Source organism: Simochromis diagramma, unplaced genomic scaffold, assembly GCF_900408965.1.
Source record: "Simochromis diagramma unplaced genomic scaffold, fSimDia1.1 OVJJ01000802.1, whole genome shotgun sequence".
Classification (NCBI taxonomy): Eukaryota; Metazoa; Chordata; class Actinopteri; order Cichliformes; family Cichlidae; genus Simochromis; species Simochromis diagramma.
Genome location: NW_024387492.1, coordinates 11,233,372 through 11,260,139, shown reverse-complemented (window position 1 = coordinate 11,260,139; position 26,768 = coordinate 11,233,372). Strand labels below are relative to the sequence as shown.

The window sequence follows — 26,768 nt, the reverse complement described above, 5'->3', positions numbered from 1 at the left end:
CAGATTATATCGGCCCCTGTCCTGACACCCCACCATCCCAAATTCCCATTACTTTCCTTTTTCTCATCTTTGAACAAAACATCCACGTTTTCATCCCTTTTGCACCAGACGGGTAGAAGATTCCACCTGCACTGTTGGCCCTCTCCCCTCGCTTTCTCTCTTAACCCTCACAGACATCCTTTCTTCTATTAATATTCTTCCTCTCTGCCCGTTTTCTCACTGACATCTCATTTTTTTTCCTTTTATCCACTTTTTATTTTGCTTCTACTGAATTCTGGTCTGTATTTTCTTTCTTGGCAGAAAGCCTTACTTTTCTCATGAACTGCCTAGCTCTATGCCCATGCAGGCCTCAGGAAGTGGGTGTGTAGTGTGTTGAATGGGTTTAGAGGGGAGAGAGAAAGAGAGAGAGGTAGGGAGAGGAGGGGAAAGGGAGGATACTGATTAAAATAATAAACAGCTGTGTGATAGAGCGAGGCTAGTGGCCAGAAAGAAAGAGCAACAGAGGAAGAGAGAGGAATGGGGATACCAGCTATGGAGTTTGTATGACCCCCGCCCCCCGCTAAAAAATCAAGCAGAGAGCTGGAGAATTCAGGTAACTTTTTAAAAAGTTTCTTCTTCTCGAAGAGGGAGAGAGGACGGAATGGCAAATAGGTCCCGCTCATCTCTTTCACCTTCCCAAGAGACAAGGGGATAACCGGCAGAGCTCCAACTCAAAAGAGGGGCCAAAGTGTCAGACTCGCTGTTCAGGATCTAGACGCAGAACCTCGAGGCAGCTCTCTGCGAACATGTGGCTCCAACAAAAAGAAGGCGGCATTCTTTGACTAAGTGGCCCAGTCATGGCAGTGATTAGGAGGGTGTCATAGAGCGACCAAACTGGGGCTGGTAGCAAGTCGGACGCTGAGGGGGACTCTGTCTCTTTGAGCCCAAGTTACCTTTAGCAAGGGTAAATCACGTGCCTCCGTCTGCTGTGGTCTCTCCTCTTGGTGTGTGTGAGACTGGATGAGAGAAAGTGCTTTTTATTTCACTAATTGAGAGCAAACGTCCCGGGCCTGCCCAGGGTTGGACTACTGGACACGGTGAACAAAGCTTCCTTCATACTTTGAAGGGAAGTGGTAGAAGGAAAGCAAAGCAAACCCGAAGGAGAGCGCAGACCTGTCCTCAACCACACCAGTCGTCCCTCAAGACACAAACCGTTATCTCCACTTTGCAGACCTCCACCCAAGATTTGTCGGATTTCTGTCGCGGTTTAAGTGCTCCATTCCTGGCCCGAGGAACTCAACAATCAGCCTACAGCTGCTACTCTGTCAAACCTCCAGTGGCACCACTTGTCCCTAAATCCTTGTCTCAGCTCTGAAGCATGACTGCAGGGTAACTGTCACCTTCCCTATGCAGTCTGGCTGCCTTTCAAAGGAGGATGCTACCAACATGTGGCGGGATTAGGCGAGCACACGCACCGGCATGCATGTTCGAATGCTGCCAAGGGGTGTGTAAATTGCCTGTTTTGGGATTGCAACCTGGTTTTGACCCTTTTGTGTCTGGATTTTTTGCAAGAGCTGGGTTTTTCAGTTGCCAGATTCGAGATTCTTCAAATTCTGGATTTATTATTGATCTGAACGCTGACCTTGAATGTTCTGGTTTTGACCATAACCACTGGAGGACTTGTCTACTTGCCCTAAACCTGAAACATCCTTTCATCTGTATGACAGTAGAGAAGATGTAGGGACACAAGGGAGTAGGAGGAGTCAGAATGATTGGCTTCAACTTCAGCTTGCAGGAGCTGCTCAGAAAGTTTGAAAAGGTATATTATAAGTCTGTTCTGTCATAGCTTGACTTCTTTTAGTTTTTGAATGTTGCAAACTATCAGTACAAACACAACCATCTTTCATTCTTCTTTTCCCCCCTATCTTTGTTGTTGTGGTCCAAATTTAGTCAGCTTTATGAAGTCTAAGCAGTCCTTATTGGACTCATTAAAGTGGAATGAATGGTTCTGAGAGACGGATACTGTGCAGAGAGCGAATTAGTATAGAATGAGACCCACAGCCATGAAATCAGCATCATTTGTCAAAGCAGACCTTTACGCTAATTGCTTTATTAAGATCTAAAGGCTAACATGGCTTAGCCAAGTAAGGGTCATTGTTGTTTTGTTAATGTAAACAAGTTCCTTTAGGTGAGAGTTTCACCGATGGGCAAGCACATCTGGGTGTTTTGTTTTTTTTGCCCTTCAGCCATAGCTTAACAGCATGTTTAATGCTTTTATCCTTCATAAAGCTTTAAGCAGTAGTTGTTGCTTCAGTTTCCAGGGAGACTCTGTCGAATCGCTTCTGCAGCTCCAACAAGCTCACAGCCAGCAAATCTCTATCACTCATTACAGTGTGCATGAGATCCAGAACCCATTAACCTTTCTGCTGCTTTTCTTCCCACTCGCACATAAATCAGTGTTTGTGTGTATGGTGAGTGCGAGTTTATAGATCGAGGAGAGGAGGCATATTTGAGGTCCTTTTCCAGGACCTAAAATGGTCCATTTTTAGTCAATAATTCATAAATAAAACATAGAAGAAAAGTAAACACAGGCCGGTGGTTACTCACATGGTGACCTGTGGCATACAAATGGTTTTTTGTGTGTGTGTTTGGGTATGTCTGTGTTGACGAGAGGGAGAAAATGATCCGTCGCTACACTTATACATCAACATATACAATCCTCTGGCTGCAAGCAGTCTTTCATTAGTTGAAATACACCCTAAAAGGGGTTTTTGTAAATGAATATATGTGCCGTTGTATGCCCGTTCAATGTATGCTTTCTGTGTTATATGTGAATGTGCTAGTGTGTGCAAACTATTTCCACTGGAAGTAGAAGCGCTAAAGGAAAATGTAAGGGAAGCACTTGGGTAATGACTTGAAACACAGCCAGCTGGCTCAGAAGCCAAATGTGTCTCTGTCTTTTATTCTTGGTGTTACTCTTTCTTTCTGTCTTTATCTCCATATCCTCTCCCTCTGCCCGTCTCTCCCTGGCTTTCCTCCTTTCCTCTGTAACCTTTAAGAAGGATTTTATTTGTGCCTTAAAAAAATGCAGTGGATGATTATCCTTGCAGATCACAGCAGAGGCATTTGCTTCGGCCTTCAGTGAAATGCCCATTGGCATTAACTAACTGCGGCATATTGCCACAGGTGTAGCCGTTTCATGTGCAGTCTGGTCGCACTGTGGCTGAAATTTACTTTTTGAAATGTATTTTTTGTTTTTCAGCAGCGCACTTTGCAGAGTATTTAAACTCTACTATAAACTATTTAAAACATATACACAGGTCATGTCTTTTCATACTTGTCTAACATACATCCACTCTGAGTCTCCTGTATTGTTTATACCCATTCAGCGTCTTCCCTCTGTTTATATTGGAGTGTGTATTTGGAACCACGGCTGATTTTTGTCAGTGGATTTTTTCTGTATACAAAAAATGCACACACTTGGCATCGCTACATGTAGGTCATGGTAGTTCGACTCAAACTCTTCATTTTTTTTCACCTTAGTGTGATGGACTTTCATTCATTGTTTTCACACGCTACTCATGTTTTGACCTGTTGCACTTGTGGCAATGAGTACTGTAAGTGTCGACTCTGGCCAAGTGAATCCATCACTTTGGAGAGTTTCATTTTCTCCTCAGTCCTCACTAAGACCAGAGTCTGTGGATGTGTGCATGATGTGTGCGCCTGAAGCCTTGTTTATACTCTGTTGCTGACACAGACACGGACAGCTGGAGACACAATGGCCGGATAGTTATTCCTGTTAAGCCTTGATTATACTTTCTGCAGCCGCTTGGGTTCAAGTGATGCAAATTTTGTTGGTAAATGGGGAGTACCTGTCTTTTTTTTCTTTTTCTTTTCTTTTTTTTTTGTGACCGCGGACTCATCCTGAGAATTTACATTACACCCACCCCAACTGGACTTGCATCCCAGATGGTGGACTTGAGGTGAGCTTCAAGGAAGTATGAAATGGGTACTGAACCTGTGTTTCCAGCTGTCCGTGTCTACAACAGACTTCAGTCAAGTCGAGCGAGAGGAGTTATCTTCAGGATATTGAATAGCAAATTACTAAGGAAACTGGGCAGGAAAAATGAAACTAGAATATGACTGCATTCTTTTTTTTCTTAAGCAATCCAGTACCGAAAACCAATTCCAATAATGTTGTAGGTTACTAATACTCTAATCTTTTAATAATGTAGCTCCGGAGCCTGTTTAATACCAGGTTTCTGTGCCCATTCCCTACTCACTGGGGAACGGCAGGATGATGGAACAATGGGGGACATTGCCAAATCCCTAATCATTTTGACAAACCAGTGAGAAACTTAACACAAATACATTGCCTAACTGCTCAGTTATGATGTATAATTTACAAATATAATAGTGTAATATTAAAAAGTTTCATATCTAGAAACATTTTGAAGATATGTTCATTAATTCATCTGTAATAGGCCAAAATTAGCACGGGGTGATCCGTGTATCCGTTAGGCTCTAGTTAGTGTAGTAGCACATTAATGGCAGTACAGACCATTTCCATTACTGCACACAGTTATTATGGTGATGCAGAGGATAGGAAAGCAATTCCGCAACAATGGCCTTTTCCAAGATTTTCCTGTGTTTTTATAATTAGAGTAAATGTAAAATATTACATTTCCAGTGCAAATGATACACAATTAACTACTTAAGCTGCTGAAGATGTGTAATTTTATACACCATGTCTTGTATTATTTTACAACGTTCCTGCACTGTTGTAGGCTATATGTCTTATTACACTTTTATTAGCTACAGCAATTTTGCCCCATTTGCACACCTCTGTGCTCCAAGCAGTGTTACACTTACACACATGGTATTCTTTGGAGTCTTTTCTTTATGTGCAGTTGAAAAAGGTTGAACTGAGGGGAGTCCCAGTAGAGAGAGTGCGCGAGAGAAGAACACGGAACAGTTTTATACATCTAAAAATAAAACATTTGACAAGATCCTCTGCTTGCGTCAGCGCCCCTTGTGGTTTAACCCTCACACACAGACGTTCACACATGCCCTTTGAGATGGGGTTCTGTAATAGAGCCACTGAGTTAAGAACACAGACACACAAAATCTTGCTTCGTCATAATATTGAATTTGGTCCTGTAAACATACAAACATCCATACACAGAGCATTTTTGAGTCACACTGCAGTGCATTAGAACTTTATACCAGCATAAAATGAGAAATTCTTGCTGTCATTCAGACCTGGTGTAATGTAATGGTGGTCCAGCATTAATATGAAGGCTGATATTGCTCGGGGACTTGCTTCTGGATGGCGTGGGCCTTCCAAGTCGGCAAAAGAATAGAAGTTCAAATCTTTTTAGTCAAAGTACCTTGAGGATATTCCAGAAAATATAAACTTTTCTTCCCTCTGGTAAATTTGTTTGCAGTACGCTGTGATGTCCCTCAAGAAAAGTCTTTGTGACACAATCCGAAGAAATTTTAGGTTCACTTGTAGTCAGCTGTCTCATCCATTTTTTGTGATAAGAATGATGTGAAACTACTTTATTGCTGCCCTTGACTGTACTTTAATTTTCCACTGATAAAACCATGTTCTCTGTTTGTATTTTTAGGACATCCAGGCTGAGATCGATGCCCACAATGACATCTACAAGAGCGTCGACGGGAACAAGTCGAAGATGGTTAAAGCGCTGGGCAGCTCAGAGGAGGCCGTGTTCCTCCAGCACAGGCTGGATGACATGAATCAACGATGGAGCGACCTGAAGACCAAATCCGCCAACATCAGGTCAGTAAAAGCTCTCAACTTAACTTGTTAACTTTTGCTTGCTCGAGTCTTTTGGGTCACGGATGTCAGATTGCAGTTTTTTGCCTTTTTGCTGCTCTCAAACTTGGAAGAAAAAAGATATCTTGGCATAAGGTCTCAAGGCAATGGTCCAAGTAGGTCTCAGCTTGAGTGTACTCCTTTTTTTTAATCAGCTAGTGTGTCATAACATTGCAGAAGTTTTGATTAACTATTAAATGTAGTGCATTGGGAGATGTGCTATTTCCTGATCAGAAAATTTCCTTTTCCCCAACATGTGGAATTCTGGAGCCCAGGAAGTTGATAAATGGAAACCATCCAATCAGAAAATGCTTTAATTTAAAAATGAAATAACAATGTCAGTAAAATGGTCTGCATTTGGACCTGCTTTGTACTCAGTGAAAATCCTAAACACTGCGCCTTTAAACACAGTGTCCATAGTGTCTACTTTGATTATTTTACACAAATTACACCAGGCTTCTACACAGTAACTACATCAGGCGGGTCAGACTTAACTCGGTAATCTACTCATTCCAGAAACAAGCTCATTAATTCAGTCATTACTCTTATGCATCACAGCCTCCATCCCAGGCTGCTGCCAATGTTGTTTTCTTAAAATGCTTTAGAAATTTTGGAGGAGGAAGAACAATAGCTACTGCGTGATATTTTTATATGTGATGTGACCGTTTACAGCATCGAATACTGCAGAATAAAATGTCAGGTCGATGCAGGATAGCCACAAAACAGTGGTGCTGTCTGTTTGCATCGTGCCTCTCTCTGCGCTATTGACACTACGACAGAACATCCTGCAGCAACCAATTTATAGCTCGTTGAGCTTTTGTCATCCTATTTCTTTGTGATTGGTACTGCAGTTTCAGAGAAGTGAAGGTAGTTCTTTGACTGACTCGCAGCAGTCAGCCCAACTTTGGGCTGCTACACGTGCAATCCCGAAGGCAAGAAGTTGAAGCTGATGAATATTCAAGAAATTTGTGCATGTTTTAAATTTGAAGTGTCCCATTTTGGGGGGAATTCAGGTGGTACTTTAATTTAAAAACAAAAAAGAGAGAGATGCATTGATTTTTCTGATTGCATGATTGAAATTGGTCTCAAGGTTGCTCCTATTGTATTCTGAAACACCAGGGAGTTTGTTTTGAAGAGCCTGAAAATGTTTTCAGACATGTGTAGAAGTACATAAATCACCTATCGAAAGATACACTGAGACCAATTCCACTGTCAAGTATTGATTAGGAAATTTGGTACTTATGAAATCCAAATGTAGTCCTAGTCATGATTTAAAAACATTCTTCGTATATGAAAATATTCATTTGCATACAGTATTTTAGGAAATATTCATTCGAGTTGTTTATAACAGCCTTACACTGCCTCCTGTTTTCTGCATGTCCATCGTGAAGCAGAGGGATGACATATAGCACAAAAAATACCCGAGAGCAACCACGGTAGGACATAAACTTCACACACGTAGTGCCTCGTCAGCCACAACCTTGGCATAAATAAAAAAGATTGGTGATGAGTAGGGACGCGGACGGTGAAGAAAGTGAAGGCAGAAGTGAAGGTGACGGGGCCAGATGGAGATGTTCAAAGAGGAAGAGGGGAGGGTGAATAAAGCCATGCCAGGAGAACAAAGTGAGGTTGGGATATCAGTACAAATGATGAAATGATTCTGAATTTATAATGGTTTATTTTAGTGGGAGAAATGGGACTTAGTCAAGATGAAGCATTGCACAGAAAGGAAAGAACGGGGGAAATAGACAGCAAGAAAACTCTGTGTGTGTGCGTGTGTGTGTGTGTGTGGGTGTGTGTGTGGGTGGGTGGGTGTGGGAGATGGGACACGGTATGATGATTGCATGCCGGCCATTATGCCTTAATTGCAGTACATGTGTAATTAAGGCTAACTCGGTAAGTGGCATTAGGAGGTCTCTGTACACCGTGTTCAGATACATTTTGCCCAGAGGAGAAGAGAAAAATAAGTGATTATCAACACACATTGCACTCAAGCTGCCACCCACACCGTTAGCAGCCAACTGCATCCACCTTCTTCAAATAACGTCCACTCCAGAAGGCCAGCGACCTCTTTTTGAGTGGTTAGCAATCTGGTTTTTACAGGGTTTGGTAAGGATATGTCTTTTTACGTGTTGAAATACAGTCATAGCTAGAATGTAGCAGGAAGAATTCAAAAGTTGTTGAACCTTACTATATGATTTAAACGCTATAATTTAGAGAATAACAAATTTGAGACCATAATATGTGCGGATGTATAGAATAAAGTGTAAAGTAAGGAGTACAGTTTGAAAGGATTTACTGGGATACTGTCACAGGGATCTGGTGGTACTAGTTTAAGTGGATGCTTCATCTTGGCAGAGCACATCTGGAGGTGAGTGCTGAGCGCTGGTCTCGACTGCTGGGCCTTTTGGAGGAGCTGTGGAGGTGGATCTGCATGAAGGATGAGGAGCTGGCGAAGCAGATGCCCATCGGAGGAGATGTGCCCACTCTGCTGCAGCAGCAGAATCACTGCACGGTATGAATTGTTGCCACAGGCGATGTTCCTGCCACACTCTGAAAGATTTATCCATACCTTGTCCTTACCTTATTGATTTTTCTTTAAGTTTTCAGAGAGAAGCTTCAAGAAAGTAACTTTTTTTTCCTAAAATAAACGTTCCTTCTGAACATTTTAAGCATTTGTAACCATACTCTCAGCTTGATATAGCCAGCCCCATGTTATCAAGCTTTTTTCCCCTTCTTAAAGCAAATGCCTCATTAGTTGTCCTCTCTCTCTTTCTGTGTGCGCAGATGGCTTCCTTGCGTTTGACTAACATCTCCCTCACTGTCCTAATCATTTTCTCCTGTTAGGGTACAGAGGGTTAAGATTTCTTTTATTTCGTGAAATTTGCTAATGTTATATCATAGCAGCCTAACTCCTCCCTCCTTATCCTGAGCAGACGTCTAATTAACTAGAATAAAGATATTAAATTGCACAAGATGCGTTGTTGTTGTCATAAAGATAAACAAACGTGTTATTAAAAATATAACCGTGCTAACGATGATTGTTTTTCAAGCGTTAAGCCCGTGTGCAGCCGTGTGGCTATGGTACATTTATTCGTTTCAAAATCCTGCATTGGTAGAGTTTTAAAGGCCAGTTTCGACATCATTGCCGTACAGTGAGTAGTGTCGTTTCTCGTGTTTTATCATTGCACTTATTGATGTTTTTACACTACACAGAATCAGTTTTTCTAACAAGCAGTCAATACCTTTATTGTGCTGACCCATTCGTACCTTTGCCATCAGTGCCGTTTGTCAGCAGTGTTCCCCACTGTATTATTTATTGTAACCACTGGTTATTGTGATAGTGCACCGGAGTGTAATTGCTTTCAGATAAATGACTCAGCCCGTGGCTACTGTTTACTCCCAGCCTGCCGGCCACTCTTGACATCGTAATGCGTTTCTCGGCATCCCGTTCGCCACACTATTATTTTGTTCCCCAAAACGCCTTGAGAGTAAACACGTGTGCAGTCATGTGTCACAGACGCAAGGATCACAGACACGCTGACAGATCAGCTGGCACACGCGCACACGGAGCTCAGTACTCCTGTGTTGCGACACCTTAGCATACGCGAAGCGCATTTGTATCCGAATGCCTTCTGTGATCTGCTACATCTTTGTGTAACTTTTCAATGAAGTTTGACAAACTATATTTTGAAATGTCATTTTGTAATTTTAGATGGAAATTTGTTAGATACAATACTGTTTGAGGCTAATGAAGCAATCATGCACATAGAAAAGAAAGGAGTTTCAATTTTGTGAAGCATTTCTGTGATAATTTGTAGAAAGAAATATGAAAGAGAGGGAAAAAATAAGACAAATTACACACACACATAATAAAGTGTGTAATACTTAAAGCACTAATTCCAAACTTCAAAAGAAAAAAAATCATTAGAGCAATGTGCTCAGTGCTTTCCCTTTTTTTAAAAGGAAAATGGAGAAGGAAAAAAAAAAGTCATAACTGATCGACCACAGAGACTAAGAGCGGGCTCCTCCAGTGGCACACGATCAATTTCTTGGCTGCTGTAATGTCTGCTAAATATAGTCTTTTAATGGCTTAATGAAGAGTCGTTACTCAGAAAGCAGAGCAGATTATGTAAAAACTATATATTATGGGAAAAGAGAGACACTCTTCCACACTTTGCCTGTTTGACAGTTCAAACTTGGAGCCTTTATGGGAATCTTGTTTCTGATTTTAATTGAGATGGGTTCATCAGCGTATGCTCTCAGTGATCTGAGATGAGGCTTGCTCCACGTGTCTGCTGAACACCTTACAGAGAGAAGAGAAAGGCATTACCCCAGCTGATCAGATGAGCTCCATTATATAAGCAATGAGTCTGAGAGCACACGCAGTAACCACAGAGTTTAATCTACCTTCATGTCCACTTCTACTTTCCTTTTCTCATTACCCTCTCTCAGCCCTTTTATCTCATTTTCTGTCATCCTTTGCTGTGGTTCCTGTCTCTAGCCTTTTTGTCTCTTTTCTTTACACTCCTCCTCTCTATTTCTTTCACATTTTCTCCTCTCTGCTTTCCCTTGTTCATCTCCAGGTATTCAGCTTTGAGAATACTCAAAAAAGGAAATAATGAAACTGGCGTGTTGAAAGTGCAGAAGTCTCACTTACCATTTTTTCCCTGTGTTATGTTTTTCCCTCACTTCCTCTGTGTTCTTAGTAGATTGGCCTGGAGGTCTTGGTGACCCTAAAAAGGATGAGGGGAGGTGGCTGAGCAGAACAAAAAGCTGGGGCTTTGAACATGTCATGCTCTATTACTTGCTTACACTGACAGACACACACTTGCAAGTCCCCTGTGCTCACACATACATACGCAGACACAGTTGGTGAGCAGTGCATGTACCAGCTGCTCTGCCGGAGAGATTGGGGGAATGTGCATGGATATAAATATATGGAAATTGGTGTCTCTGAGGTAGGGAAGGCTTAGAGTGAGGTTTTTTTTCCATTCTCTTTTTGTTTTGGGAGACTTTGAGAGATAAAAGATGAAGGCTAAGCCACTTAGCCCAGCAGAGAGCAACGGATATTGCCATTATTAAAGAATCGGAAGGAAGAAAAATATGAAAGAGCAGTGGTCCAAGCAGAAAGTGATAGACAGGAAGTGGCAAACAGAAGCAAAATTAAATGAGGAGAAAAGAGAAAGATGTTATGTACAGTAGATGAGAACCCAGGTTAGTGGAAGTAGGAAAAGTATACATAGTACATCTTTTTATATTCATAATATTTAGGTTTCCAACACATCAGCTGCATTCAGATCTAGCTCAACAAGCTGATTGTTGAAGTGCTGAAAGTGTGAGGCGACTGAGTGGGTATTGTCTGTGCTAACTTGAGTTACTTCTCCCGCCCTCCTCTGTGTATTGATCCGTGTCTGTGTTTTTCTCTTCTAAAATGGCCATAATAGCGTTTATTAATTGCACATTCAATTACCCAGTAAAAACGCCTTTGTTAGCATCAAGCCGATTAAACTCATCAGTCTCTTCTATTAAATTAGCAGCTTTTAGATCAAGGAGTGGGAACGAGGGACCAGAGGCTTGTGGGCATCTTTAACGACTCTTATCTTTCAGCAACAGTTGGTTTCTTGTCTGCATTGTTACGCAAGTTCAATCTGGTTCTTTCAAAAGCTCATTCGACTCATTCAGAATGAATACAGGCAACAGGCAATATACTTTAAATTTAGTTAAACCCCCCTTCCCCATATCTTCTAAATATGCTTAAGTAGCATACCATTACTCAAACTAAAGTGGGGAGAGTCTAATAATTTGCCACAGGACTCATCTTAATCATTGTGCCTGAATGATTGATTAGCACCATTTACTCTTGAATGGACAGGTAGTAAAGGAGAATGAAATGGAAGTGCTGTGCTGGACTTTACCTCAGGGTGTCTTTGGAGACACAGGGCTTTTGTTAGAACTCACCACTGGGTTTTTTTCTGAGGAACTTTAAATTGTTTTTGTCTGCTTCATTTACACTTGCAGTTTAATGAAATTGCTAGACGTGTGTTTTGATGGTCTAAAGCACTGCTGGCAAAAACCAGCCCTTATCTGCTGGGGGTCCTATGGGTTTGTCCTGCAGTATTGAAACATTGGCCTCAAATCCTTTGGGTCCTGTCAGCTCCAGGGTGGGGCATCCTTAGATCCGGTATGTTTCAGCACATTCCATGGATGCAGATTTAGCTAGAATCAAAGGAATTTGCAATTGCAAACCAGGTCAACGCCATGGGTCCTTTATTGTCTCTTTTGAGCCAAAGGGCAGTGCCATGTGTATGCATGGTCTGCAGCAGTGATTAGGTGGATCAAGATGCTAGGATCCAGCAGAACATTGATCATCTAGGTACAATTTAAAGTTTTTCACTTCGCCTGTCATTTGGTTTTTAATGTGAAGTTGTTGTTTTTTTAACCATGGAAATAATCCTGTGATCATCCACCTCAGTTTTATTATGTGGTGTTTCAGACCTTTTAGTGTTGCTGAGCTGGTCAGTGTGTTCATTCTTTTTAAAAATGTACCAAATTTTTGGCCACTCTCATCGTGTTTGTGATCACTCTATGGGTTTACTTTGGTTTATTGGTCTAATGGCCGCTTCCCTCACTCACGTCAGAATCTCTGCCGACATCATATTGAGAGATCCGGTGAAAACACAACTTATACACTTGGAGTCAAATACAGATGTTTTTATTGGTTTAATTTGTCATGGAACATCAAGGGAACAGACTGCATCTGGCCACAAAGCTGCTTGTCAATTAATTACTTTTGAGCCTTTGAATATGATGCACTGTTAGCCGTTAATGCAATACTTTATTGAACCGCAATACTTTTACTATTACTATTTAATATTTACTATTAAACCCCTTGAATTAAAGCTGAAAGTCTGCATTTTAATCTCCTCTTAATTGTGTAATTTAAAATCCACTGTTGGTTATGTCTAAAAACACAAGTTAATGTGTTTAAGTGCATATTTAAGCAATTATTATCACTACTATTAATGCACCAAACAGCGGACAGATTGCTACATAGATGGTTAGTATAGTCGAGCATTTATGAGCTGAAGAGAGAGGTTTGGGAGTTAACCAAAACAGATTACTAAAAAGAGACTGCATATTTGGACTGTGTTAGGAGATGAATCCTCTAAATTAATGCTAATATTATTCTGGTAAGTGTGCAATAAACCTTTTAAAGGCTATGATAGCTTAAAGAAGCAAAGAAGTATATGAACAATGCTGCGGTTAGCAGTTATAATTATCGGTGACAGCAAACCTCATTAAGTACTGCAAAACTATGCTAAAGAGTGATGCAGTGACGATTCAAAAAACATAAAGGTTCTAAATTGACCTCAAACTTGTAAATTATTGCAGTTGCACTAACACAACAATGTAAAATATACATATGTTTTACATGGAAAAAATTTATATTTTTATTTCGCCAACTGCGAATTTGTCACTTATAGGTTTCTTGTACATCCACAGGCATTTCACAGCCTGTGGGTATTGTTACTAAATTAACAATGGCCAAGGTTGGATGCATTAGTTAAGTGGAGCATTTGTTTTCAAACTACTAGCAGCTATCACTAGCTTTCAGCTATTCTGAGATAACAGCAAATGTTGGGAGGGCAAAGGAGCAATTAATTTTTTTTTCAGTTGAATCACTCTGTGGCTCCTTTATGAACTGTGCAACTGTATGCAACTGTAAAATCGAATTTGGCCCAGACGACACAAGTTCAAATTCTGGCCTCAACTAAAAATAGTTTTTGCTAGAGAAAAATAAGAAGTTATCAGTATTGTGACTTTCTCCCCCTTCTCCCGCAGTGTGATTGAACCCTTATTGCAAAGGCGCCTGAAAATTCCTGCCTTGTGCCTCTTATGTTGAGAGATGGTATATTGTAGCAGTCCTTTTTGGGAGGCTTATTTCTTCTAGAAGAAGAGGGCTACGGTAATATTGTGGACGAGATAGCAGGGTTTTGAGAGCAGGAAGAGGGATGTTTGGCAGAGCTCTGAAAGAAGCTGTGTTGTGATGTTATCTCATTGGCGCCACAGCACAGGGCACTTGGTGATAAGAGTCTGCTGTGCTGCTACAGCCACAAACTACACTCTTACACAGACCTGGGCACAAGCACTTGCCCACACTTAATCACACACTCACAGCCAAGGTCACGGTCACTCGTAGCTTCAAGGTAGATGCCAGAAGCATTGTGAAAGTGACAACAGTCCCCTCTTGCTCTAGTCTCCATAAATCGCAGCTCATATTCTGATGTGCCAGAGCCTGGAAATTGTTGAAAAAGAGCAAAGAAGACCTGTCCTGTTTTATCTTTGACATAGATGTCTATGTCTCATCACTCAAAGGCTGTCTGGGATTTGCTTGGGGAAAGAGCTTTTTTTGTTAACTTAAAAGCGGCGTATGTGTTTGATATCCGCCTTTCAAAAAAGCGTGAAAAGTGTGTCCCTGTGTGAAACTCTGATAATGTGCGCGTGCTGAGGTTTCACTAAAAAGATTTGGTTGAGTGTTGGGTGAAAGTGTTTTGTGCTGTCACCTGCCTGAACTGTAAGGATACCCAGTGGCTGGATAACAGACGGCGAGGCTGTATCTAACAAAGAGGATTACTTGGCGCTGCTCACGTTGCAGATATTAAAGCCTTCTGTGGCTCATTTCTTTGGAGCCAGTTTACATTAGAAGATAATATTACATTTATTGTAACTGACAGGGATTTTTTTATTACTCAAACTATGCCTGTGTGACATGATTATTAATATGGGTATTATTATAGTAAATACGCCTGAGACGCAGAGTTCACTTTTGACCACAGTGGCCTTACTGCAGGCTGTTCTTGAGCTTTTAAGCCACATGATCTTTATCAACAGTTTTTGTTTTTTTTTTTTTTCTCCAGCTTGTATTTGAATTTATTCTCACACACAGTGTAAGTAAACAGTGCAGCAACAACACAGCACTGCACTTCACTTCACAGAAGTGATATTACACAACAGACATGGCAAACAGAATACAGTATCTCAGAAATTATGAGTGTGTGTGAGAAATGAGATACATGTTCAAACAAGAGAAGGAGAAAAATCAAACGTTCAGTAAGAAATCGGTAGGCGTTATCTTAGAAGTGACTCGAAATTAATTCCTGACAATATAACCCCCATTCTTAAAAAGGTGAGACGCTGTGTGTTATGAAAGAAAACACCAGAAAAAATGATGTGCGCGTGTCATAAACACATTTTTAGCAGAATGTTTAAAGTGAAACATTAATACTTCGTTAAAAAAAAAGGGGGGGGGGGGGTTCATTTTGAAATTGATGGCTTGCAACATGTCTCAAAAAAGTTGGGACTGGGAGTTACCGAAGGCTAGAAAAGTAAATGTTCTATAAAGAAATGGATGCAGGGACATTTTGCAACTAATTGGGTTAATTGTCATCAAAATAAAATGATTGGGTATAAAAAGAGCATCTTAGAGAGGCAGAGCTCCTCAGAAGTAAAGATCGGCAGAGGCTCAGCAATCTGCAAAAAAAACCCTGCAAATTTCAGAGTAATGATGTTCAACATAAAATAAAGAACACTTTGAATACCTCATCATCTATACGGCCTAATATTTAATGATTCAGAGAATTTAGAGAAATCTCTGTGCACAAGGGACAGTGTCTGCCTGCCTGTCCTGACCTTTCACCAACTGAAAACATTTGGCACATCATGAAATGCAAAAATAAGACAAAGAAGGCCCGGAACTGTAGAGCAGCTAGAATCCTGTATCAGCCAAGAATTGGACAACATTCATCTCCCAGATGTCACACAGGGTGCTACACAGTGGTAAATAGGGCTGTGCTGACCAAAATCTCATATCCTGATATAAGAATTCTATCGTCCCGATAACGATATAAATCACAAAACTGTAACATTTTCTGTAAATTCTGTGAATCTCGGGCAGCTCGACTTGCGGGAAGTGTTTCCAGCTGCGCGTCATGTAGCTGGAGTCGAGTGTTTTAACAGATGCATGAAACGATACATTTTTAGACATAAGTTGTAGCGGCCGCCGTTTTCTTTGTGAGTATTTATTATACAGCGTGCTGCGGGGGAAAGCCTGTTCTAACGTTTGAGTCTAAGATTTATTTTTTAGCACCTGGCGGCTCTTTTTTTTACTTCTCATCCATAAATAATCTGCTCTTTCACGTGATTCAGTTTATTTTGAAAAGTCTCAACAGGATCTCGAGCTTTATTGTGAAAGGTTTATGTGGAACATAAACAAGCGGACACGCGATGGTGTTACCGTCGTTGTTGCTAACCACAACGCATAAAAACAGGCGCTTGTCCGTCTGTAGTGTGGTTATATTAAATATAAGAGAAAGAGAGAAAGAAGAAATGAATATAGCCACTGCAGTGACCATCAGAACGATGAAAAAATATTGCCGTAAACAGTTTATTTTACGACACCACGAAACAAATGATAGCGTAAAATGAAACGATAGACGTTTTTTTATCGATATATATCGTTATATCGAACAGCCCTAGTGGTAAACCCATCTACTCATTATCGTGAAGGACCTCACAGTATCGCCCCAGTAAAACGTTTTGCTCTCAGACTGTTGGCAGACCCTGTTGAAGCTTTCTTCATTTTCTCTGTCATTGTATGGTCTTTACTTTACAACATAAAGCGACTTGAGGCAACTGTTGAATTGAATAAACGTGTCACTGTTCCAACTTTTTTTTTTGATGTTGCTTCCATCACATTCACAATGAGTGGATATTTCTTAATTTTCTGAGGTTAAGTATTTGTTTTCTGTCTTCTATTGTGAATAACATGGGTTTATCAGACTTGCAAATATTTGCAGTAGGATCTTTGGAGATGTTAAAAGTGTAATACATGAAGTCAAACTTCACATATCTATAAACAAGCCAGTTCTACAAATGGCTTCAACAAGCCATTTGCTACTTTGATGCTGTATATATGTTGGTTCCTTCTGCATCTGGCTGTAATCAGACTTCCCTGAATTATTCAACCAGGTGCAATTTGTTTCCACCAGGATGCTGTTCGTCGATCTGAGCTGTTATCTGTGATTAACACATTACAAAACTGACATCGGAATATTTTACTGGCGTCACTCCGAGTAACATGCAACAAACTTTGAAAATAAACAGCCTCTTTACCCTCATTTCATTTCCTAATTTCAACCACCACTCTACATCTGACAGCAAAAACAAAAGGAAATATATGGAAAACTAAAGGTGCTGGTATCAACTGGGAGTTGTCCTCGCTGCTCAGCTCCTCATCCTCTTTTTCTTATCTCTGCTCACACCCCTTTCCCTCTTCCTCAATCCCCTCTCATTTACGTTCTATCTCTCAAGGTCCCCTCTCTGCGCTACCTGCCTATTATGCTTCTTCTGTGTGAACGGGGAGGAAATCATTGGAACGAAGCAAACCATTTATTAGCAGGGATGATCTAATTTGTGTTCAGCAGGATGCTTCATTTCAGGGTGAGAGTACATTTGTCTGCAGGAGGCTGTGTGAAATTGTCATTGCATTGGTCTAAATCCAACTTTTACAAGAACTTCCAGAATTTTTTTTTTTTTTTTTAATGCTTCCACAGCAGCAGTGTGTGAACTGTGAAATAGAATCGAAAGAAGTGGTGAGAGGGTTAAGGTCACTCAGGAAATTATAGGCTAATTATGGCAAATCTTCACACAAATGTCTAAAAGGATGAAATTATGATTGTGATGACATTGTATAATGAAGGTCACACAGAAGGTGCAAGTTCAGGTATGTGCGTATATGGATGTAAGCTGCATCTTGAGTGGTGCGGTGTTCTCATACATACGGATTGGATAGTTTCTCTTCTAGGCGATTCTTATTGTTCTTGTCTTACGTCTTCAAATGTTGCTGATAATACGATTGCACCCAAGCCAGCATCTTGTCGTCAATCTTTTGCATCTCATTTTTGCTGCAGTCGACTGTTTGATCAGTCTGATAAGCGTGAGACTTTATCAGAGCGGGTCATCCCAGCTAATCAACCAGCTTCACAGTGTCTTCAACTACATCGCCTCTTCACAAAGCAATCACACACTCCGATAGGCAATGAAGTCCTTCGGGGTGTCACGTGTATATTCAGACAAGAACAATTATGCCGTTACATACCGTTCTCACCCCCTTTATGTAGTTCCATCGCCTGCCGTGCACTCTGCTGAGGCAGAATTCTTGACATAAGGTTAAGAGCATTTGTCAGATTGCTTCATGAACTTCATGAACTAGAGCCTGGAGTGTGTGGTGCACTATGCTTATTTCAATCTGAGCGGCGCTGTGAGAGGATGTGCAGGATGTGTGGTGTTACTAGCAAGCTCTATAATGATTATTCCTGCAGGGTTACAGTGACTCGCTTTATTCTGTGCCTTGCTCAGCTAATTTCACACAGACCCAGAGGAGAAGCCCAGTTTGACCCAGTACTCGCACTTCAATCGCTGCTCTGTTCTCAGAGCTTTCAATACCGCTGACACTCCTTACATAGCCACTCTCTCACTCTCTCTCTCTCTTACCTCTTGATTCCTTCTTAATAGGCAAAGACTGAGCAGGGAAACTGTTTTGTTGTGCTGCAATCACCTAATTAGCCATTGAATGTGTTGGTTATCTTGCCGATAGGCAGAACGTAAACATCTGCGTTTGTTCATTAGGCTGATGTGAGTGTTTTAATCACAAGAACTCTAAGAACTGTTTGATTAGTATGTATATTATTTCAAAAACTAGGACCTGCAAGAACTGTTTGAAAATTAAACTCAAACTCTTTTTTTAATATATAGATCATAACAAAGTTATAGAAAATTTGTGGTTGATATTAGTAACATTTTTATATACATCAAGTCCCCTCTAAGCCATTGCTCTGTGCTTTTCCCGCAGGCGCTACGGTCAGAACTGAAGGAGCGCGAGCACTTGGTAATCAGCACTTTGGACCAGGCGAGGACGTTTCTTGCTGATCAGCCCATTGAGGGTCCTGGAGAGCCACGCAAGAACCTGCAGCCAAAGACTGGTTTGTTCCTTTTCATTAAAAAAAAAAAATATCTCTAACAGAATATATAAACTTTCAGTCCTGGAAACAGGTTTGAAAAGATAATTGCAGCTTAAAAATACTGCACACCACTACGGAGTCCATTAAAGCCATGCCATGCAGTTTTTTCCACCTCCTAACTGAGTAAATTGTGGTAAAATCAGAGCTCATAATGAGGCTTAGGCAGTTTTATCTTTTAGGTATAGTAAGTATCTGGAGATAATGACTTAATGAAAAACTATTAGAAACTCACAGTTCTCTGTGTCTCTAGTTAGTCTAGTCTGTTTTCAACAGATTTTAAATCACTAATCGCCTATTTTTGTAATTCACATATCATTTTTTCCCTTGTGCGCTATGACAAAAATCTCATCGTCCTGACAATGATATAAATCACAAAAATGTAATATTTTCTGTAAATTCTGTGAATCTCGGGCAACTCGACTTGCGTTTAGTTTTTCCAGCTGGGCGTCCTTTACCTGGATTCGAGTGTTTTAACCAATGCATGAAACTACATTTTTAGACACAAGTTGTAACGGCCACCATTTTCTTTCAAAGTTTGAGTCTAAGGTTTATTTTTTTAGCACCTGACGGCTCTTTTTTTGCTTCTCTGCATACTCTTTCACGTGATTCAGTTTATTTTGAAAAGTCTCAACAGGATCTTGAGCTTTATTGTGAAAGGTTTAAGTGGAAAACAAACAAGCGGACAGCGGTGCCACGCGATGGTTTTACCGTCATTGTTGCTAACGACAACACGTAAAAACAGGCGCTTGTCCGTCCATAGTGTGGTTATATTAAATATGAGAGAAAGAGAGAACTTTAATACATTAATATATCCCCTACAGTGACCGCCAAAACGATGAAAAAATATTGCTGTAAACAGTTTATTTTACGACACCATGAAACCAACGATGGCGTAATAGGAAACGATAGACGTTTTTATATCGTCATCCGATATATATCGTTATATCGAACAGCCCTACCCTTACATGGCCAGAATCTTGTAGAAACATAATTTCCCACTCTAAAATTGTACTGTATGACAATAGTAGATAGGTAACAACAATACATTGATTTTGGACGCAGCCCGTGGTAATAAACTGTAGACTGTAAACACTTAAAAAGACAAAATTGCTTTGTAAAGCCCTGTTTTGAAGCCATCCACAATTAATACTGCCACACCACTAAATTTAATGCAATTTAGGCTGTTGAGTTATCAAAAAAGATCACCCATATATACATTAGCTACACAAAAATGTCTTTGTTGAAGCAGCTTCCATGTTTGCTTCTGTTGTAAAGTTGGACCTTTGGCCCCTGAAAGAACTCTAGTTTTTTGCACCTATACCTTGTCTTCATTTTTCAGGCATAGTGACAGAAGGATAGCAGCAGCACTGAAAAGGAAGGTTTGTAACACTGTTGTGAAACCCTCTATGATGTATGGTTTGGAGATGGTAGGTCTGACTCAAAGAGAGGAGGTGGATGAAGATGAAGATGTTTGGGAGTGACCTGGAGGGACAGATTTAGTGTCACAGTATGTCAGTGGGACAGTGCCAGCTAAGCATTTTGGAGACAGTGTAAGCAAAGCAAGAGGAGATGGTTTGGACATGTGTAACGGGGGGATAGTGCATACACTGGACAAAGGATGTGAAATATGGAGCTGGCGGTAAGGAGGAGAAAGACCTCAGAGAAAGTTGTAGAGAAGGTAGTGATGGAGGACATGCAGAGGGTTGATGTGATGCAAAAGAGAGGGTGAGGTGGTTGCAGATGACGTGCTGTGGTGCCCCCGAACGCGAGCCACAATATAAAAAAAGGAGCTGGAAAAGGTTGCGGCTTGCATCCTACAAAGTCATTTGCTAAAGGTTTTTAGTTGGATTTAAGATACCTGGTGGTGCGGGTGTCTGGAAGGGCAGCATTCAAATCTGTGCAAAATCAAATATATGGATCCATCCGCTGTGATAACCTGATGTAAATGGGAGAACTGCCAGAAGAAACTTCTTCTTTTCTGCTACACAAGGGTTTTGTTTTAGGTACCTTAACCTGTCATCAATCACAAGAATGTCTGCTTTTCAGCCAGTTTGAAGAACCAGAATCTAAGGTCTTATTTGCCTCACTTCTGAGGTTAAAATCATTCAAGCTGTTACCTCTGTTGAAGTTGGTATAAATAGACAAGGAGCTGGGCTTACAAATACACCAACTCATTCAGTATTCCCTCTCTGTCTCTTTTTGGGTGCAGCAGGGAAGTCTTCATTAGGTCAGCATATTTCCCTTCTAACTAAACCCCTACTGTGTAAATAATTAAACCGACCCAAGGGAATGTGTAGGGGTGTGGCGAGACTTCAGAGCGCAGACCGATAGGCTTGTTGTCTGTGGTCTTTGATGCAGATATCAAAGTGTCATCTCATTGTATACAGTAAATAGATTTTTTTTTTTTTTTTTTTAAAACAAGCTAATTTAAGATCAGAAGCTGTGCTTGTGGTGTAATGAGAGGATATTGAATTTGTAACACTCTGATAGTGTATTAGTATAGTAATGCTTTGTAAAGACAATCAAACGAGCTTACATTACTTTGCCTGTGTATATCATTCTTCTTTATAAACTACAGACACCATCAGTATCAGCAGTGACATGAGGCTTCCTGCAGTGTCAGGTGTTTTTGTATGCCGGGAGCAAGATGAGAAAAAGCGAGATTGCAGAGGTGCAACAGGTGAAGATGGTAATTCAGTCACTACCCTGGAGATAAGACCTAAGAACTCCTGAGAGCTGCTCATCTTTTTTGCAGTTAAAATGATTGTCTGGGGAGCATTTTTCTCCTATACCTGCTGTTTTTTTTTTTTTGTTTTTTTTTTTATTCCCCCCTCTTCTCTAACCGCATCCTCAGATATGCCACAGTCGTCATGTCTTCTCACCTTCTGACTTCTTAGACTTCTGTCATTTCTTAGACCCTCAGTCTCTCTCATTTTTTTCCTGTCTTTCTCTTTGATCAAGCCTTGACTTTAGTTAAAGCTTCAGCGTCCTACCTTCTTTTCTTATTTTTCTGCCCTCCTGTTCTCCTTTGCTCCTCCATTCTCCTCGTGTTGAGTGTCGCTCATTTACCTAGTATGGGATCAAAGCTTTAACTGAAGAAGTGAGGACTCAAAAGCTGAATTCAGGGACAACAGTGAATAGTTCAGCAGGTCGTATTTGTGACTTGAATGCAGCTGAATTTGGCAGATAGTGTGTCAGAGAGCAGGTCAAGGCTGGCGAGAGTGATGGAGAAGAGGCGCGTGTGCAGTTTGGATTAGTTCAGGTTGTTACTGGAAAGAAGTTAATAGACCTGAGACACAAAGGGACAAAAGAATTAGTTCTAAGGGTCAGAAAATTCTACATATCAGTTCTGACAAGACTGTAGTTTTTCTACCAGGCAGTACAAAGTCAGAAAGAGGATCGAAGGGCTGGGGTTTATATTGTCCTGGAGCTTGATTTGTCGATGGGTGTCAGGTTTGCAGGTGAGTCATAAAAGGGTCAGACTTAGACATGAAAGATGTGCAACTACTGAAGGAATTTGCAATAAAAGAAAAAATGATCACAAAGGGATTATTCAGCTGTATAATTATAGTAAAATTTGCAGATAAATGGCTCATAGTTCTTCAGAATCTTCTGCCACATCATCTTAGGAAGAGAAAAGAAGAGACTTTAATGAAAATTTATACAGGTCTCTTCGGTGTTTTTGTTGTAGAAGTACGTATTTAGAGAACAATAATTAAATGTTGAAGATGGTAAAGGTTGTTTTTAGGAAGCTCTAGCACTGAAACGTCACGAGCATGTGTATTTTTGCAAGTAAAGCAGTGTGGGGGAGCCTGTTTGCAGAGCTGGAAAGAAGTCAAGGACTGTGAAATAAAAGAAAAGATCCGGTTCAGTGCAAGGATTTGAACACATTACAAATGCATTTCTATCATTTCTTCCATTTTATAGAAGTAGTCTTGAAATAAATGCCTTTCATTACCATATTGTGAAGAAATAACTGAACAAAATATGAAATAATATTGAAGGCCATGAGCATTTCTCCACAAAATGGCGTGCTTCTTTATTTCCTGTATTTTCTTTTTTTTTTATCTTTCAGATCTCACACCAGAGGAGAAGGCCCGAGGGTTGGCCCGGGCTATCCGAAAGCAATCTGGTGAAGTGAGGGAGCGGTGGGAGCGTCTGAAAGGGCACGTGGGCGGTTGGCAGAGTCAGGTGGAGCGAGCCTTGGAGCGACTCCAAGAGCTGCAGAGCTCCATGGACCAGCTTGACCTGCGGCTGACTCGGGCAGAGGAGGCCAAAGCTACCTGGCAGCCTGTGGGCGATCTGCTGATCGACTCTCTGCAGGATCACATCGATAGAACCACGGTGAGTCAGAGGGTCAGATTTTTGCTAATGCACCATAACCATCCCTCTTATACTGTCAGATATGCTCAGTTTGAGTGCTGTTTAACAAATCTTGTTGTTTTCTGTTATAAAATCTTTGAAAATCCTGATTTTAAAAAAAGAATAAGAAATGTTTGATGCTTCACATGGTTTCCCTGGTTCTTTATTTACTTTTTGTGTGTGTGTGTGTTTTTTAAAGAAAGTACTACTTCATTTGAGGATATATTCAGTATAGTCTTGTTTGTTTACACATCATATTTGAGGATGTCTCGTTTTGCCAAGGAGAACCGGCCGAGAAACAAGCAACAAATTTAATTTAACAAGCAAGAAAAATGAGAGCATCTTCTTGTAAACTGTAAACAACAAATGAAAGAGTCAAGAAGCGGAGGACAAAAGGGCACTGAAAATAGCCAAGTCACGATTCACAGCCTGCATGAGGAAATTCAGCTGTTGCACTTATTTCTCTCTCTGCTGCACCTCAGATCTTAATCACCTGAGGTACAGCCAGTCCAGGCACTCGTATTTCTTTATATCCGTGTCATTTAGCGATCCACTTTAGATTAAACGGTCTATTGATAGATTAGATTGCAACCAGAGCAGCACTTGTCTCTAATATGTGACTTTTTAAATGCAAATTTTAAAGCTGAAGCTGCAAACTTCATCTCCTGTTAGATTTTAGGTGGTCAAACAAGAAAGGGATAAACAAACAGCAGTCAGCAGTTTGGACTAAAGCATATTTATTTTAGGCTAATCTCACAACTATAATACAAATACGCTATCATCTTTTTCCCAGGCCTTCAGAGAGGAGATTGCCCCGTTGCGTCAGGACGTTCGAATTGTCAATGAGCTTTCTGCTGAGCTGACACCATTGGACATTCAGCTGTCGTCCACAGCCTCGAGACAGCTGGACCAGCTCAACATGAGGTGGAAACTTTTACAGGTACTTTAAATCCCCCTGAAACAGCTACAGATTTCGGAGCAGGAGTAGGGTTTTGTGTGTGTGTGTGTGTGTGTGTGTGTGTGTGTGTGCATTTTTTCCTCTATATTTTGTCACAGTTGTCTAAATGACTTCAAAGGAGACTGCGCTGTCTTGATGTTTTTGTTTTTTGTGTCTCCCTCGCTTTTTTTCCACTGTATACCAATTTTACTTTGTCAGCTGAACACACGGGGATTTGGAGCCGTCCCTCTCCCTGTTTACTTGTTTTAGTTGAACGCAGCTTTATGTTCAGTGCGACACTTTGTCACTACACATCAGTGGTCAGTATTCTCGCAGCGCACCGGTCACATCCTTGGCTCTCTGCACGCTTGATAGTCACAGCTAGACAGTCACGAGTGTTTCTCAGAGTTGAACATGTCTCAGACCTCGAGGAGAAGTCGTGAAAAAGTCTCTTAACAAGTCATTACAAGGAGATAGAAGAGGAGTGGGTTTTGAGCATGAGCGCTGGAGTTGTGTTGATATCCTTTAGACAAGTTTCAGTTATTTTTGTATTCTAATTGGGGATTTTTAAACTTAAGGGTGCACTGTTAGTCAGTTTTTAATCTCTAGATTGCTATGCCAAAGTAGCTTTTCTGTCATGTCTCTTAGATTTAGGGTCCTTAGCATTGATACCCAGTGATGCTTGAGATCTGCAGTGGTAGAGTGTGGTGGGACTTGACCTAAGCGGCTAAGAATGGCAGGAGACAGGTGCTGTCCAGTGTAGCGAGTGATTTATTCACCATTTTGTGATCAAACCATATTTACAAAAAAAAAGAAGAAGCTCAACTCAACTTCAAATAAACATAACTGAACTTAAATCAATGGAAATTAAGGTCAAACTGCACACAGCTACACTGACCTGGTCCTTTCCCCCCCTGAACACCTGTATTCATCTGCTTAAGTAGTCCACTCGCCCCTGGACTATTCCATTCAGTAGGTAAGATGAACATTATCATACTCAAACCTATACTGCTACTCTTTACTAGCAATAAAATCTCTACGGTGTAATCAATACATATTGCACCAATAAATCCATTTCTGTATAAACACAGTCTAAAATTCTCCCCCTTCTTCACCTGGTATCTTCCTGTGACCTCAGATTAGCTATAAGCTATTAGCTATAAAGCTATAAATACAGGAAGTAAAGCTATAATTTCCTCCTTTTGTTCCTGGAACACAGGTAAGTAAGGTGAGTTCAAACTACACCAATTAACAGTTGAAATAAATAACATGTTAACTTAACAAACTTGTCAGAATTGATTTAAAACAAGATGTTATTTTACATAATCTGTAAAAGTGCAAAACATAAACAAACCCTGGATAGTAGATGTTTGCCTATTGCAGACTACATATGAAATATGGTTAAATCAAAACAAGAATGTTAACTAAGAATATGGACAAATGGTGTTCTCACCCACTTTGTCACATAGAGGAACTGAATACAGGTTAGATGCTCAGCTGTGGACATGAGACAGATGTAGAGTTTTTTTCTAGTGCAATGTTTTTGAAGCTTCCTTTATAATTGAGGCACACAGTGTGGTTGCATTATTCGGGAATTTAAGCAGGAAAAGAAATGTGGCCCCCCTTCCCCGCTAAGCAAAACTGGTTAGCTGTGCTAATTTGTAGCCCTGTGATTTTTTTTTTTTTTTCCAGTGCACTGCACAGATACCCACTAACAGTCTTGTTGCCTGGAATATGACTATAATTTAGATTGTGAGTCAGAGAAGGGCTTAGTTTCATTCTGTCTCTCTCTGTTGTCTGCTCTTTTCATTTCTTTCAGTCTGCAGGACGGCTTCAGCTTCACTAATAAGCCAGATCTGGCTGTGTAGTTTGATGGTTTGGTTTTCATTTCCAGACAGCTACCATCTTCCTTGCTGCGGGAGAGTGAGGATAATAGTCACTAAGTGGCCAAAAAAAGAAACTGAGCTACTGGTCTTTCTGTACCCATTTCCAGGATCCCTCTGTGATCTGGCTGACTTAATACCCGAGGCTCATGTGTGAATGTGCGAGTCTCAGTATTACAGGCTGCCAATACTGTCCAGCTAGTCGGAATGATGGAGCAAAGCAAATCATGTGCGGCAGGGCACAGGTGCAGTGCCTGAGAGGTCAATACACGGCTCTCAAAGGAGCGCGGGAGTAAGAGTCTGAGTGATTGATAACTTAAATGCTTTTCACGCAAGTTTTTTTTATTTTTTGTAAGCAAGCTGAAGTAGTAGTAGAGATAATAACATGGAGTAAACAGCAGTGTTTTAGCATTGATTTTGAAAGTATATAAGATTTTATGTTAACACACAAATAGGCACAGTGTGATTCTGGTGCTATGTTACAACTGCACCCAGACAAAACACCACACTCTCTTCTTTCATCTTCCTGGCACTATGACACTATCTTCTCCATCACACATTCACTCTCATTACACTAGTAGCTTAATATTCCCTGAGGGATCAATAAAGTAGTGCATTCTTATCGTGCCCTATTCATCTCGTATATCTCCCAATCTCACCTAATCTCTTTCTCTTACTGTCTTTTC

At 40.7% G+C, this 26,768-nt stretch overlaps 1 protein-coding gene across 1 annotated transcript in view; it reads left to right on the top strand.

The window, feature by feature from the left end:
- utrn (utrophin) overlaps nucleotides 1-26,768 on the top strand; it is a 190,828-nt gene that overhangs the window by 104,609 nt on the left and 59,451 nt on the right. The window contains 6 exon segments of the mRNA XM_040017758.1: nucleotides 5,610-5,782; nucleotides 8,177-8,333; nucleotides 18,732-18,861; nucleotides 21,479-21,589; nucleotides 22,976-23,244; nucleotides 24,056-24,202. Coding sequence (XP_039873692.1) covers nucleotides 5,610-5,782; nucleotides 8,177-8,333; nucleotides 18,732-18,861; nucleotides 21,479-21,589; nucleotides 22,976-23,244; nucleotides 24,056-24,202 — 987 coding nt within the window.